The sequence below is a fragment of the Pomacea canaliculata genome, linkage group LG11 (assembly GCF_003073045.1).
Source record: "Pomacea canaliculata isolate SZHN2017 linkage group LG11, ASM307304v1, whole genome shotgun sequence".
Classification (NCBI taxonomy): Eukaryota; Metazoa; Mollusca; class Gastropoda; order Architaenioglossa; family Ampullariidae; genus Pomacea; species Pomacea canaliculata.
Genome location: NC_037600.1, coordinates 2,583,848 through 2,598,434, shown reverse-complemented (window position 1 = coordinate 2,598,434; position 14,587 = coordinate 2,583,848). Strand labels below are relative to the sequence as shown.

The 14,587-nt window shown below is 39.9% G+C and overlaps 1 protein-coding gene across 3 annotated transcripts in view; it reads left to right on the top strand.

Moving 5' to 3' along the window:
* LOC112574751 (serine-rich adhesin for platelets-like) overlaps positions 1-12,230 on the top strand; it is a 70,746-nt gene extending 58,516 nt beyond the window's left edge. For all 3 annotated transcript variants that reach the window (XM_025255990.1, XM_025255991.1, XM_025255989.1), the window contains 4 exons: positions 1,943-2,133; positions 5,539-5,699; positions 6,038-6,201; positions 6,514-12,230. In XM_025255990.1, the coding sequence (XP_025111775.1) occupies positions 1,943-2,133; positions 5,539-5,699; positions 6,038-6,201; positions 6,514-6,687 (690 nt within the window). In that variant the 3' untranslated portion in view covers positions 6,688-12,230. The remainder of the gene's footprint in view (positions 1-1,942; positions 2,134-5,538; positions 5,700-6,037; positions 6,202-6,513) is intronic.
* Positions 12,231-14,587: the final 2,357 nt, after the last annotated feature.

Below are 14,587 nucleotides of genomic sequence, written 5' to 3'. Positions count from 1 at the left end.
TTATTTGTTTTGTTTAATCCGTATCACTGCGACAATTATTATAATTATATATTTATATATATTAATTAGTATTACATTTTTTGTTAGATAGCTTGTCCCTCCCACTTAAGCTTTATTGACTGGTCATGATGCCAGTTGCAGTTGCAGGGTTGGTATGTAGTAGATGTTTCTGATGAGATTTAAATTGACCATCAATTTACGTTTGGACATGCATGAGACTGAAATACGATTTGTCTTAACTGCTCTGCCCTTCCAGTTCCGAACCCATCCCACAAGGCTGCCCCTTGCTGTCAACAAGAGCAGGAACATACCACAACAACAACGGTTTTCAAAGACCATGCTCCGTGTGTAGAGCAATGTCTGAGCGAAGCAAGCTTCTAGCTGGGAGTGTAACTATTTCCACGTGACGTACTGACCTCCGAGGCCACAAAAGTGGATCTTCCGACGGAGGTCAAGTCAGTGAACCCACTTCCGGAATGTCTCGAGCTTTGGGCGATGCTTTGACGTAATAGCAACGTACGTCCGACGTAACGGGCATGGAACGGGTCCGATAACGTGGCCAGCGCCATCTGGGTGGACTTCGAGTAGTCTTCCTTGCAGCTTTCATTTTTCTCACTAGCTTGGTGTCACATGTGTGTGTGTGACAGTCTCTGTCTCTCTCTCTCACACTCACACGTCCCTGTATTGTATCGCCTCAAACAAAGCCTCATTATACACACGTTACGTCACACATTCCAAGCTTGTGGCAAGTCCTCAAGACAGGCATGTGAGACACCCAGACCATGGTAGTAAACAAACTGTCATTTCCTTCGTTACAACCCTGTACACTGTCGACATCTAGCAGGTCAGTGTCTCTTTCTTCGTTCACATCATTCGTCTCTTTCTTTGCCACCGTCCTCTTTGCCCTCAGGTCCTTGTTTACAGTAAACAACAAAGTTTCATGCCAGGTATACTTGTACCAGCGAGAAGTCTCAAATCAGTCCAGTATATATATTGTTTTGTTGTTGTTTGGAGAGGTGGGGTATGAGGTTGAACCCACTTGCCTCGCCACACATGCGTGACGAAGAATAACATCGCAAAGTAGTTGAACACAACTCGTCGGAGCCTTACACTGTCAGCTGACAACAATTATTTTGATTCTTGCTGTAACTCGTGGGAAATATGTCACTGTGTTCTAAGGCAACTCTTTTTTCTCAATTGTATCTCAATTTTTCTTCATTTATTCTTTCTTTCTTTCTTAGTAAAGGGCATATCCCTTTGTGTTTGTATTTCAGCGTTCACGAAAAGAATTCTGTAGTCTTTCTCGAAAATTCTAGTCTTGTAGTGAAAGGAATCGAGGGTTTAGTTTTTTGTTTTGAATTAAAGCATTAGGTTTCATTGAGAGCTCACTTGGATGATTTCTGGCGCCATGGGCTCTCGTGAAGAGAGAGAGAGGAATTCAAACAACAGGCGGCCTGGGCCCAGATGCACGGCACTTCGCTAAACATTTATGGCTAACACGTGACAGTCATCCAAAGTCCTTATATTTTTTACCATGAGCAATGTGTAGTCTTGAGATAATCGGCAAGAACTGAAAGACATGGAAGTTGTTTGCATGTGTTGTTATGGCAATAGAAAACAATCTTGTGCTGAAGCTGCAGCCTGTATTTTATATATATATATGTCAGGGCACGCTTTTTTGTTGACAGATAATGTAATCTTTGGAGGTGGTTGGGTTAAAGCTTGGAAAAAGTTATCTCAGTCACGACCGCTCGCAATTTTCTGTTTTACCTTTATTTTACTTACATGTATTTTTCTGTAAAGTTTGCAAAATTCTCTCATTTTTGTTGCTGTTTGCATCAAGGCTTTTTCTTCAGCTTATAGACACACGTTAGTGTGTACATGCTATGTAAACATAAACTGTTCTTTCTATTAGACAGATTGTTTTGTGTAATGTTTACAGCTGGAAGAGCGCCTCGGCCGTTCCGCCAATTTACCAGACCGTGACGGCGACGACGACCAGCACGCCTCGCATCGCCCCCCACCGCCCTCGGGGCGTCCCATCCACAAGACCACGTCAGCGGACGCCGCCATGATGGCCAGAGACGACTTCGGTGGCTTCAAGTTCGCGGAGACCAAGTCCAAGAAAAGCCTGTAAGAAAAATTCCCTGTTTTCTTCCTCTTCTTGTTCTGCCTCTCTTTATACTCTTTCGTTTCAGCATTCTTCCTCCTCTTCCATTCCCCCTTTCGTAACTTCTTTTCTCTTTTCTTTAATTTTCGTCTGCATTTTTTCTTTTGTTCCTCTTTTTTCCTGTTCATTTTCTCTTATTTTCCTGTTTTATATCTTTCATTTTAATCTACCTTTCTTTCTCTTTATCGCCCAGACCCAGACACTTTCACCACTTCCTCCACTCATTCACTTCCTTCTCTTCTACTTTTCCTCGTCCTTTTATCTCCCTCACCCCTCCTCTCACTTATTTTCATCTCTTAGTCTTTTTTCCCTATCCTTTACTTCCTTAACATTTTTTCTTCCTTTTTCTTTCTCATCATCTTTCGATCTCTTTTGATTTTTTTCCTGTATGCCTTTTCTTCTACTTCTCAATTTTCCTTTCCCTCATCTCTATTTTCTTATCCTTGCCTCTTTTCTTCTACTTTTTCCTATTTTTATCATTTATTATTTTATTCCTTTTTCCCTCCTATGTTGATGCTCTTTGTTTCTATTCTCCTTTCTTTTTACTGCTTTCTCTCTCTCTCTAGCCTTTTCCTTCTCAGCTTCTCTTTCTCTCGTTTTATTCTCTTCCGCTTTATTTCTCCTCATTTAATTTCCTTTTTCTCTTCACTTCTTCTCTTTTTTCTCTTCCTTTTAGTTCTCTCGTCCTCTTTTCACCTCTCTACAGTTCCTCCTTCCTTTTACCCTTTATCACTTCTTTACTTTTTCCTCTAATCCTCCTTCCTTGTGGGATGCGGCCAACTAGAACTTGTCAAACATTAAACTACAAAAATTGTAGTCATAAGCATTGTTTATTTTACAATCCGACTTCTCAGAATACACTACTTACAATAGAAACTACGAGGTACTTCTAGCTTTTTGAACTTCTACCAGCATGTTGAGGGATGAGGGATGAGGGAATCAGCGAGAATCTTATTTTGAATTCTCTTGCGTCCTGCTTCAACGATTTTCAACTGATTACCTCGTACATGGTCCTTGTGATCCGCTTATGACATTAGAAAAGAACATCTAATCAGCCAAGGCTTTAGAGGAGAACACCAAAGGCAATGCAACGATCTGTGAAGGTGTCGGTTGAACTGAGAGAGAAGGAATGAATAAAATATTAACACATGAAGTAAAAAAAAAGAATGTATGAGTAGATGGTTGAATTAATAAAATAATTAATAAATAATGTTCTCCAAAATAAATCAAATAGAATGGATGACGAGTTAATGAACGAGTCGACCAATGGAGCAGCCAAGCCAGTGAACGAGAGAGAGAGAGACAGACACACGATGTAGGAGCTCTTCAGTCTCGGAAGGAAGAGATAACATATCGCAGAGTAAGCTCTCCAGCGCTGGAAACTTGCAGGAATCGTGTGCAGAGCGACTTACGAGCCTCACTACCTACGTCAGCAAGGGTCTGGAACAATCGATGGCAGCCTGGCTTTTGCCACACCCCGGGCTCGGGGTCTATAAACGAGCCGGCGGGGACCAAAGCGGCATCGTCGCTCTCCGCGTCGGTCACGTTCTTGTCGTCGATCGAAGACAGACCGCTCCCATAAAACCCAGGATGGCTCGAGCGCTTCCGCCGAACTCTCGCCGGCTGTGCGTCCATTTTGGTCCAGCGTCTGGCTTGGCCATTTTTGGAGCTGCATTGTAAACCGTTCCTCGCCTGCAAGGTAGCTCAGTCTGTTTGATTCTTTTTTAAACTTCCTCCCCTACCCCACCCAAAAATACTTGTAGCTTTTGAAATGTTTATTTCTAGATGCTTCGTTGGTGATTGATTTTTAAAGAGGTGTTTATGAGGGTCTGAATATTTTATGTCTGGTGTGGATCATAGTAAGTGAAGCAACACTTCTTGTAGCTAAAATTAGTAACATGTATTTGTTTTTGTAAATTCTTGAGACCATCGCACATTTTATTGTGCTGTTTATGCATGGACAAACGCACATGCACACGAATATATGTACAAACGCATGCACGCTCTCGTACACATGCTAGTAAACAAGATCACTTCCTAGTCCGCTGCCAGTAACCACTGAAATCCATCATTTCTTTTTTTAAATGTTGGGCATGTAATTGCTGATACACGACTTTTGTGTCTTGGAAATTCAGTCTCACGATTCATTCAAATCGTTGCTAAACTGTTTGAGGACTTCGATAAATGAGCTAGCATTGCTACAGGTTTAATGTCGAATTTACAGATTTTCTGTCAATAATTAATATTGCCTGAACTAATTAAATCCGTGCTCAAAGTCTGTAATATAGTTACTATCGCTGCCATAGATTGTGATAGACTGATAGACAGCTGCAGAAAGTTTACCACTAGTGTTGGACTTCAATTACTAATATGTCTCAGAGAGAAGTGGCAGACTGACAAAACTACAGTGCTACACATCTACAATAGTCTAGTTGTGGATGACACTGGACAGTAAGAGGATTGCTATGAGTGAAACAGAACTTCAACTTTGAAATAGGTTTTGCTATCGTTGCCAAGAAAAAAATATTTACGGTTGATGAATTACTAAAAGACACAGACATCTAAGGAATCAAGGCGCCAGTTTGAGAACAGACGAAACACTTATCATCTCCGACTTTGGTGTTGGATGACAACTCATGACTACCCTGTGTACTTGGACACCTGCGCAACCTCAGGGTTAGTTTGACACGTCACGGTTACCATCATCTCTAAAAAAATAACTTTTCCCTTGATAACAGGCTGAGACAAGGTTGAACTGATTAATGGCAGAAGACAAGATGATGAAATGAGCGGCGGGAGGATGAGGTGGCGGTGCACAAACAACAAACAACCCTTGTTTGCTTAATTATCTTCCCTTTCCCCGATCTTTGTGCGGCGTTACGTCACTCGACACGACGTGTGTCTCATCTCACGAGATGTGGGTGCGCGTGTGAACACGTCATGTCCAGTGCACGCGCAAGGCTGTGTTCACGTTGTCCTGCACGTGCAGCGTGGGAGGAATCCCTGCACTTGATGACACCCATGACCGGCATTTTTGGTTTTGGAGTCTGCCTTTCAGCAAGAACTTCACGGTTTCTGCTATTATCTTTGGAAAGTTGTTAGTTGTTTACCTGAGGAACAGTCTCTCTCCTTGTGTTCCTGTGGTGCTTGTCAGTGAAGATTGGTTATCCTGCACCCGGATCTCGTTCTTACCCTGCCTACACCTGACACCTGCTTTGTCTTTATTTAGTTGAAAGGCTTAATTAAAGTCCTAGTTTGTCTTTCCATCCTTTATTAGTAGAATGTTACTTGAATCAGACAGATGCTGTAAGAAAGATGAGGTCTGACATGCCTGTAGAGTAAAAAAAAGTAACTTTTTATGTGCGCAGGGCGAAGACTATGAAAAAGAAGCTTCTGTTTTTGAGGCGAGGACACACTGACACAACAGTAGGCACGTTGGCGAAGAACGAGGGGAAAAAACTGACCCAGATCCATCCTGAGGAGGCCCTCCGATGGAGCCGATCCTTTGAGTCGCTTCTCACAGACAAAAGTAAGTGTTGTGTCCGACATGATGATGGCACGACGATGGCTTCATCGTGAAGTCATTGTGTATCTGTCATGTCAATCAAAGTAAGGCAAGAGTGAAAGACAAACGTTAGAATTATAACAGTAGCCATGGCAACGCCAATGGATCCATGTACAGTCCTCCTGTCTTTAATGTTTTCTCAGGGTGGAGATGTTTGTATGCGTGTGTCTTGACAAAGAAGTGGGTTTATTCAGATTTTTAGAAATATTATATTGCACTGTACAATGTCGGTAAAAACAAAATAGGCTTTTTCGTATCTATATACACACGCAGGAATACAAGATTTTTTTTTATGTTTTCAGCGGGATTGGAACTCTTCCGTGGGTTTCTGAGGTCAGAGTTCAGCGATGAGAACCTGGAGTTCTGGATTGCATGCGAGGAGTTCAAGCTGGCCAAGCCTAGCAAGATCTCTGCCATGGCCCAGAAGATTTACACAGACTTCGTGGCACCACAGGCCCCCCGAGAGGTGAGAACAAACACTTCAAGATTATCGAGTAGGCTCTTACAGGATCTAGGATTTGTATCGGGTAGATGGGTGAGAGCGGGTGAGAAATGTGTGTCAGTGGTTATACATGCCAGCGTGTGCTTACGTGTGTTTTTGTGCATATGTGCTTTCGTCTGCGAATGTATGTTTTTTCTTCTCTATAAGAGTTTCACGGGACATGAACTCAGACAGTACTATCATGGCACTCTGCGACACCACCTGTTTCAAGCAGAATGATGGATGAGTGCTTTTATCTAATCTATGTAATTTCCTCTCCCTCGTCTCTTCCTGCAGATTAACGTGGACTCAAAGACTCGGGTTCGAACCCTGTCCAGCCTCGGCAACCCTCGCAAGGACATCTTCGACGACGCGCAGCGGCGTGTTCAGGCTCTCATGGAGAAGGACTCGTACCCACGGTTCCTCGAGTCTGACGTGTACCAGCAGATAGTCCGCCACCAAAAGTCTTGAACCAACAGACACCACCATCCAGACTGCACCTTGCAGGAATCGACATTTTCCCACCACTACCCTACACTATTCTTCTAAACCTCGACAAGCGGATGTTTAGGATGGGAGGGAATCGAAAGAAAATGACGATGCTGGGTTTTTGTTTGTTTGTTTGTTTTTGTTTGTTTTTTGGGGGAAGTTTTTCCTTTTTACTGTTCGCTGCATCTGTCTTCTTACATCCTGTAAAGCAATGAATGGAGGGGTGGGGCTAATATTTGGTGAGGGGAGGGCCTTGAATGGTAGTCGTGGGAGGAATGGGCTTCTGTCTTCACTGGATTAGCGCATTTTCGTTTCGAAGTTAGCGTTCTTTCACGTGGACGTGAAGGTGAGCTCCACAGGTGAACTTTGACCTGACCTGACCTGACCTCATGAGCCATGATTGACCTAGTTACTACCAGCACGGCTTATGAAAATCAAAAATGCGGACATTAACTTTTTAATTTCATTAACTTTCAGATTATTTGGTCCCAAAACATGCAAATGTGTTACTCTAGAAAAATTACTTTTTAACTGTCCAAATTATTTCTGCATTATCAAAATGCAGCATGGAGTTAGTTTCCCTTGCCTCTAATAGTATATCTTGAAACAAGGTGGTCTCCCCTCACCATGAAGCATGTTGACAATCTACAGACAAGTTTCTAAATGCTGGGTGCCTGGTCCAAGACAAAGAAATTAAATGTAACCATTTACTAGCCTCTTTTACTATTTATAAGAATCGCGTTCGCAACTTTTTGATATTGAACAAATTGACTTCGAATTTGGAATTTTATTCTTTCTTTTTTTCCCATTCTCGTTTTCTGTATTTCTGTATTTTTCTCTCATCATTAAAATCAATGTGTTTCTGTACCTGTTACTGCAATGAAAGAGTACACAGTGCAGAAACCCAAACATTTTCTAAGTATTTTTGTAACGAATACATAATGTAACTATATTCGCTACTGAATGCCCTAGTTGTACTTAAAGCTCTTTCCGATCCAACCTTTACATTTTTATACCATCTGAATTGTCGCTATCGATGAACTTACTTTCGCACGGGAGTCGCCACCCCATCAGCCCATGCACCACTGCCACCAACAGCCACCACCACCACCGACATTCATGTACGTGCGGTTCTTTTCTTGTACAAGGGAGTGAAAAGTGTGTGTTCTGCTTCCGGTGTTTCTGACCTCAGGAACTGAAAGATGAATTCTCACACCTGCAGTGACCGGTCTGGCATCGGTTCTGCGACTTGACAGACTGTGGAATCGTGAATTTGGCGAGATGGTGTTTGTTTTCAATGCTTGCTAGCTTGGACGCTTCTTACAAATCACTCGATGTATGCAGTTTGTACAAAGGCTGGTATCTCGCAACTTCAGTTGATGTCTATATTTGTGAGATATTTAAGAACACATTGTAGTTATTGTGTCGATATTTCCCTATTTACATGCAAATGCAAAAGAAAGGCTACATGTCGGAGCTGCCACATGTGCTTTCAAGCGGGACTTTGTGTTTATCAGATGCAACATCCGCCTTTAACGTGGTCCCTGCCTCCCTTCCTCCCTTCCTCCCTTCCTCCCTTTCCTTGCGGTCCGGTGGCATAACGGTTAGCGTCTGTCACCTACACAGCGAGGACTGGCTGTCCAGGGTTCAGATCCCGCCTCGGGCACGCTGTTATTTTTCTGCATGTGGCATCTGTTTACAGGACTGGCTGCCTTGCATATACTTAGTTGCTGGTTTGGCGTAAAACATCAATTACCATCCCTCTTAACTCTTTCTAGGTGTGCTATTGTGTGACCAGGGTTTCATTTTTTCCTGTGTAGGATTTTTAGGCTTTAAGAGGGTAAAATTTCCTTCCCTCTGTTCTTTCGTACAGCCTAAAATAAGCCACAAAAGTATTTGAAATGTAACCTCAGCAAGGAAAGAGACACAAAGAAACTCCAGCTCCTTGTCTGTCCCCATTTTCATTTTATTCTATTGTACTTTGTATAACGAATCTGTGTCCAGTTTCTGTGATCATCTATGTCTAGTATAAATGCTGGACATTTGGTAATATTCCTATGTCGAAGGATTTTACTTTCGAGGAAATAAAAGAGCGATTTTTTTGTGAGAATAGTCGCGTTTGATGGAATATAACTATTTTTCAAGACTTAACACAATGTGGCTTTTATATTATTTGGTGTTTTACCAGTTTGTTTTCTTTTGTATTTACACTACTCTTTGTCGGGTTTGGACTAGGTTGACTATGGCCGGGTGGGGGAGGTATTGTAAACTAATTTTTTTTACAACAGGGATGATATCTTTGAAACATGACCTCTCCACTATACTTTTTTTTTCTTTGTTTGTTTTTGGCAAATCTCGGGTGTATTGTTACTCAAATTATCACATTTAGCAAAGTACATAATATATATCCGTAACTTTCTTTTTAACATTGAATACACGTTCAAAAAATATGAGAAAAATTGAAGAACTAGATCGTCAGCGAAGCAGAGCTTGCATTTTAAGTGAAAGAGAACGAATAGAGATGTAATCCCTTTGCAGAGGATCAGATTACATGAAGTAGAGATGTAATCACCTTGCATATGAATTAGATTACATGTAGTAGAGATGTAATCACCTTACAGATGAATCAGATTACATGTAGTAGAGATGTAATCACCATGCAGATGAACCACAGCACGTCGTTGGTACTACTGCGCAAAGTTGAGGAATAAGATGTCAGTCGAGATGTTCCATGATTTTCATTCATATCCTGCATGTTGCAAATAATCTTATACCAAAAAAGTTACTATTCTCTTGCAGTGTACTGCAAGGATGATGTATATTTTTGTATGTATATACTATTATTTATACATAAATATTGAACAAATGCCGTTGAACATGGTCTACCTTCTGTTGCTCACAGTATGTTATCTGTAGATTATCGTCAAATATTTTAATGGTGTCGATGTATTGAGATGCTGTGCGAAGGTTTCTGCACACGTCCTGTGAACATTACATAAATTTCCCGTCTATTGATGCCTGCACATAACCGTAAAATAAATTCGTTAGGAGGGTGTTTGACTTGTGTTCTCTTGTGCAAAGCACTTCAGATGACTACATCAGTGATTCAGACCTTTTTTACGGACAAGAGCTTGAGATACATCAATAGAAAGATAGTAAACAGAAAAATTTTAATGATTGTTTACATGATAGCGAACGGTGCAGAAAGTCAGGACTGAACACTACTGGATGAACACGTTTTGTCAAAGAAAGAGAGACACGGTGGAGGACCGAAGCCATGGTTAGAGTGAAATGGGCTTCAACGAATTAGTGATAAACTTTTCCCAAGAATGCTGGAATATCAGGATGAAGAACAAAGAAACTTGTAATCAAAGACATCCATATGTGCGAAAAGTTCAAAGGTCAATTGACTGGTTCCCAGCAGAAGAAGCTTCCTGTGTCCTTCAAGGCGATGTAATCAAATGGTGCCGAAATAATCATGTGTCAGATGATTGACAAATTTTACTGACAGTGTAAAAAAAAATTATTTAAAAATCATACTAACCAGTTGGAAGTTTACAAAACTTGAGATTACATCCAAATGTCACTAAATTTTCAGTATTTTTATACTCTTAAGGTCACAAAATGTCCTATAGGGTACACACGAGTGTACAAAGTCTTATCCCTGTGTATGTCTCCTCAATGTTTTTGTGTTTATTGTGTATTTTCATGTTAGATGTCAAATGTACGATGTTTCGTGCATCAAGCTTTGTTAGTCATTGGCTTTCTTTTTAAAGAATGAGATTGTGAGATTTCATCACAAGTTTTATTTTTTTGTTTTCATGTCTTCTTGTTCTCCTTTTTTTGTGTTTGATTAAGCTTTTGTTTGATGATGCTTAAGGTTGGCTGTTGTAGGCTACATTAAGAACGACTTCACACATATGTCATAAACAAAACTGTCTACGTGAAGACACTAAGACTGTAGAGTTACCATTCCTGTGTCTTGTCATATGTTCATTATGATCATAGTCATCCATCTTAGAAAATAAAGTGAAAGTCTGCACACCACTATTGTCTGTAACTACAACTCTTCTAGACCACGTAGCCAAGACGTAAGAAAGCCGTACAAATCACTTCAAAACTGACCTAATGACATAAGTCAAACTGACCAAAAGACTTCACATCACAGTTCTGTCTGTTATCGGTGACCAAAAGTGTCAAGGGGTGTAAAATAAATGACACTGGACTTAAATAAAAACATTTCATCGGACATCAGCTATGTCATAGGACATCAAAACTGTGTTGGGACGAAAAAACAGCGCAATTCTTACTGCAAACTTTTATCTTTCAGGGATGAAACTTTCCTTCATCTATCTTTTCTTTTATACATTTTGTCGCTCATGTGTTTGTGTGCGCGCCCGCACGTGTTTGTAGATGTGAGTCTAAATTTTGTGAAATGTTAAACCTTTGCCCCTGTGTTATCAAACAGTTCTCGTCAGTATCTGATATTTTTGCGATGTCTTTGTATTCCATCTGCCTTTTCTTTGACTTTTTAAAAAATATTTGAAGTAGCACAAAGTCACCCAGTTTTTCATAGAACTAATCAAAGCGTTTGTTTCGTGATTTTCATCCAGAAAATAAAAACCCTCTAATGCTTTATAATAAAGTGTCAAGCGAAAATACAAGAGTTAGGTTTATAAACAGTTCATCCGGTCATGCAGCAGACGATCTTTGTCACGTGACTGAAAACCCTTCGTGCCTTTTAACGTTTAATTATAAAATTAAGGGCGACAACCCTTGTCGGAAAATGTTGCAAACAGATAAAATTGTGCTTTTTTTCATCTTGAGTCACATGATATCACATCAGAAATATTTCACACACGAGAAGACAAAATCTAGGAGCCTTCACAGAAAACATTATGCCCAACTTCATCCGAAAACTTAAACATCTTATCATGTCCAGAGAATCATATCTTAAGTCTGTGTACCTCAACTCTTACCATCAACATTTAGCAACTTTTCACCATAAAGTCTGACTTTCAATACTTTCTTTTTTTTTCAAACCAGTTAACTCTCAAGGTTCAATAGTGATTCTACAGCCAATTTTTATGTTTTACTCACGTCTAATGTTAGTTTGTTGTTAAGAAGCAAATAATTACGGATGTTTCCTCTTGGTAAAAAAAAAAGCTATGATAGAATCCGAATTTTCTTTTCAATGCATGTAGTTACAAGAAACTCATTCATCCTCATCTTTTATACTCAAACCTTAGGAAGACACAGCTTTGGCCTGGAACCTAGGTCTTGGTTTCTAGGCATCCTTGGACCTTCATCTCTCATCTTATGTGTAACACTGTGTAATGTGTAGCTGCTACGTGGCCGAGTAGAACTCACTCACATGGTGCTTGTTGTGAGAAGTGGTGCTGTTCACACTTTTTACAAGAATCGTGTCATTTTTGTTTCTCATAATGTATATACAAAGTGTATAAGAATGTTGTTTCAATAAGTCTGAATTGTGCTTGAGCATATTAAAAACAAGAACACAGAAAGAAGTATCTTGTTTCCCTTGTCAGTAAGCGTGTGTGGCGATAGAGGCGAGAGAGAGAAGAAATGAAGAGATATAGATGAAGGTATGTTTGGTGGATATCTTATGTATATTGTAATTAAGGATTGTTCAGAACTTAGAAGTAAAAGGAATCGTTGGCAACCATGTTGCTAATGGGTTCTTTCATCTTTAATGTCAGGTCACAACAGTGATTTACTGCAAGTCTGTCATATTTTGAGTGGATTTTCTCGACAAGAAGATAACGATAACACCTCTAAGCCTTCACAACTTGCGTTTCTGTGTGTAATTACATCACACTTCAATTAAAGGCAGCCAGAAGAGGACACCTTCTTCTCCTTTTTAGTTTCTTCTGTTCACATTCCCCTCTGCAGGGACAATCATAATCTAAATAATAGGCTGTCAAAAGAATCAGGAACATTTCAAACAAAAGAGTTAATCGGTGACAATTAGCCAACAAGTGGGTAATTGACGACCTGATGTCAGAAAGCCGTTATCGCGGTTGTAACATTTGGAGGTGGACAACAGGCTTGAAGCTCTGGTGCCCACATAATTGTCCTCGTTAAGTTTCCTGCTGCTAACATTATGACAATTAAGCGATTAGCAACAAGTTATTTATGTATTTAGCCATGTAGGTGGAAACTTTTACTTTTGTACAAACAAGGACACGAGTCTTATCTTGCCAAAATTCTCTAATCCCGAAATAAAGTGCGTGACACACCAGAATTTCAACTGCTCGACGATGATTTAAAGTTACATATTAAGCATTTAATAATTCTTTTGTGTTGGTTTTCTCGTGCGCTCGTTTGCTTGTTTGTTTGTTTGTTTGCTTGCTTGCTTGTTTGATTAATTGTTTGTTTGTTTGTTTGTTCTTGAGCTTATAAGATATTTATGAATATGTACTAACAAAGACTGTGCCACCACAGATAACTCTTTCGTCTGTGTAAAAGTATTTTCTGTGTCACACGTTTCTGTTCTGACTTGCGTGAACCGTGGCTTAAAAAAGGACGAGAATGTCGATGGTGATATCGACGAGAAGCAGCAGTGGCCTACAGGTGCGAGTGTACGATGTGTCAGCAGAATTTCTACATCTTAAAGACCAACTAGCTTCACTCTTTTATCAAATGCAAAGGTTTATTTCATAATAAGATGATATTGCCTGAAATTTAATCAAATAAACCCTTTCATTAAAAAGAATCAAACTAATGGCCGTGAGTGTAGTGGCTCAACGCGTCTAGTTCTCAGAAAGAAAGGGCGGTGTAGAAACCCTCTACTTTCGCCTCCACTACGTTCCCTGATACTTTATCTGGAAAACTGTTGGTTAGATAGGGAAGTTTCTTTTCTTTTCTTTTTTTTTTTTTTTAATCCAAGAGTGACTTTCTGCTCTAGAGTCAAGCAAATAAACTACAACGCTTGCGAACCTTCCCAAACATGTATTACTCAATACCAGCTTTTAAACATCACATGGAAGAAACAATTAAAATATTAGGATATGGGTGTGTTTACACGATTCAAAGGTGCGGCCAGTGAGAAAGCTGAGAGCACATGCTAAAAATGGTTAGCAGAGTGATGTCACTTATCGTGATAATGACAATCCTTTAGAGATATTTGTTGCAGTGGGTCTTTAACTATCAGAGCTTGGGAGACGAGTGCCGCTACACGAACCCTGATGGTGGCAAAAACTTCGTCACGAAAAAGCTGAGTAACTGTTCAGGTCGTGACATTAATCACACGCTGTTGGTATTTTCAGGGTTGAAAAGCAGCTAAAGAATAATCTTGCAAAGATCTGACATATACCGCCCTTGTCAACTTCGTTGAAAACATGAAAAGAAAACAAAAATAGCAAGCGTTCTCATGATTTGTCAATAGACTTTAGCTCGTTTACTCTCTGTGTATGTCAATTGCACATTTAGCAACGCTCACAAGTCATGAATGCCTGGTTGTTATTTTTTTTTACCAGCCATTTCGGAAGCAATTATAACGCGCACGCCTCTCATAATGACCTTTTATGTAGACCTGATTTTTTTTTTTTTTTTTTTTTTTTTTTTTTATCTACACATTAACGAAAACAATTTCTGCAAAGATCGTGATTTGGTAGTAGACATTTTACTTTCCGCATTTATCGTTTAAACTGTAATCAAACACAAAAATGTATTAATCAAGTAGACAAATTATACAAATTATGTTATATGCTGTTTATTGAGTATACGTACTGATGTCTTCTTTCCTGAAAACATAGTTCATTTAGGTAAGAAAAATTTCATGCAGTGGCTTTATTTGCAATAAAACAGCAATCAAGATGAAGAACGTGTTAATGACGACGATGACGAAGATGATGAGGAG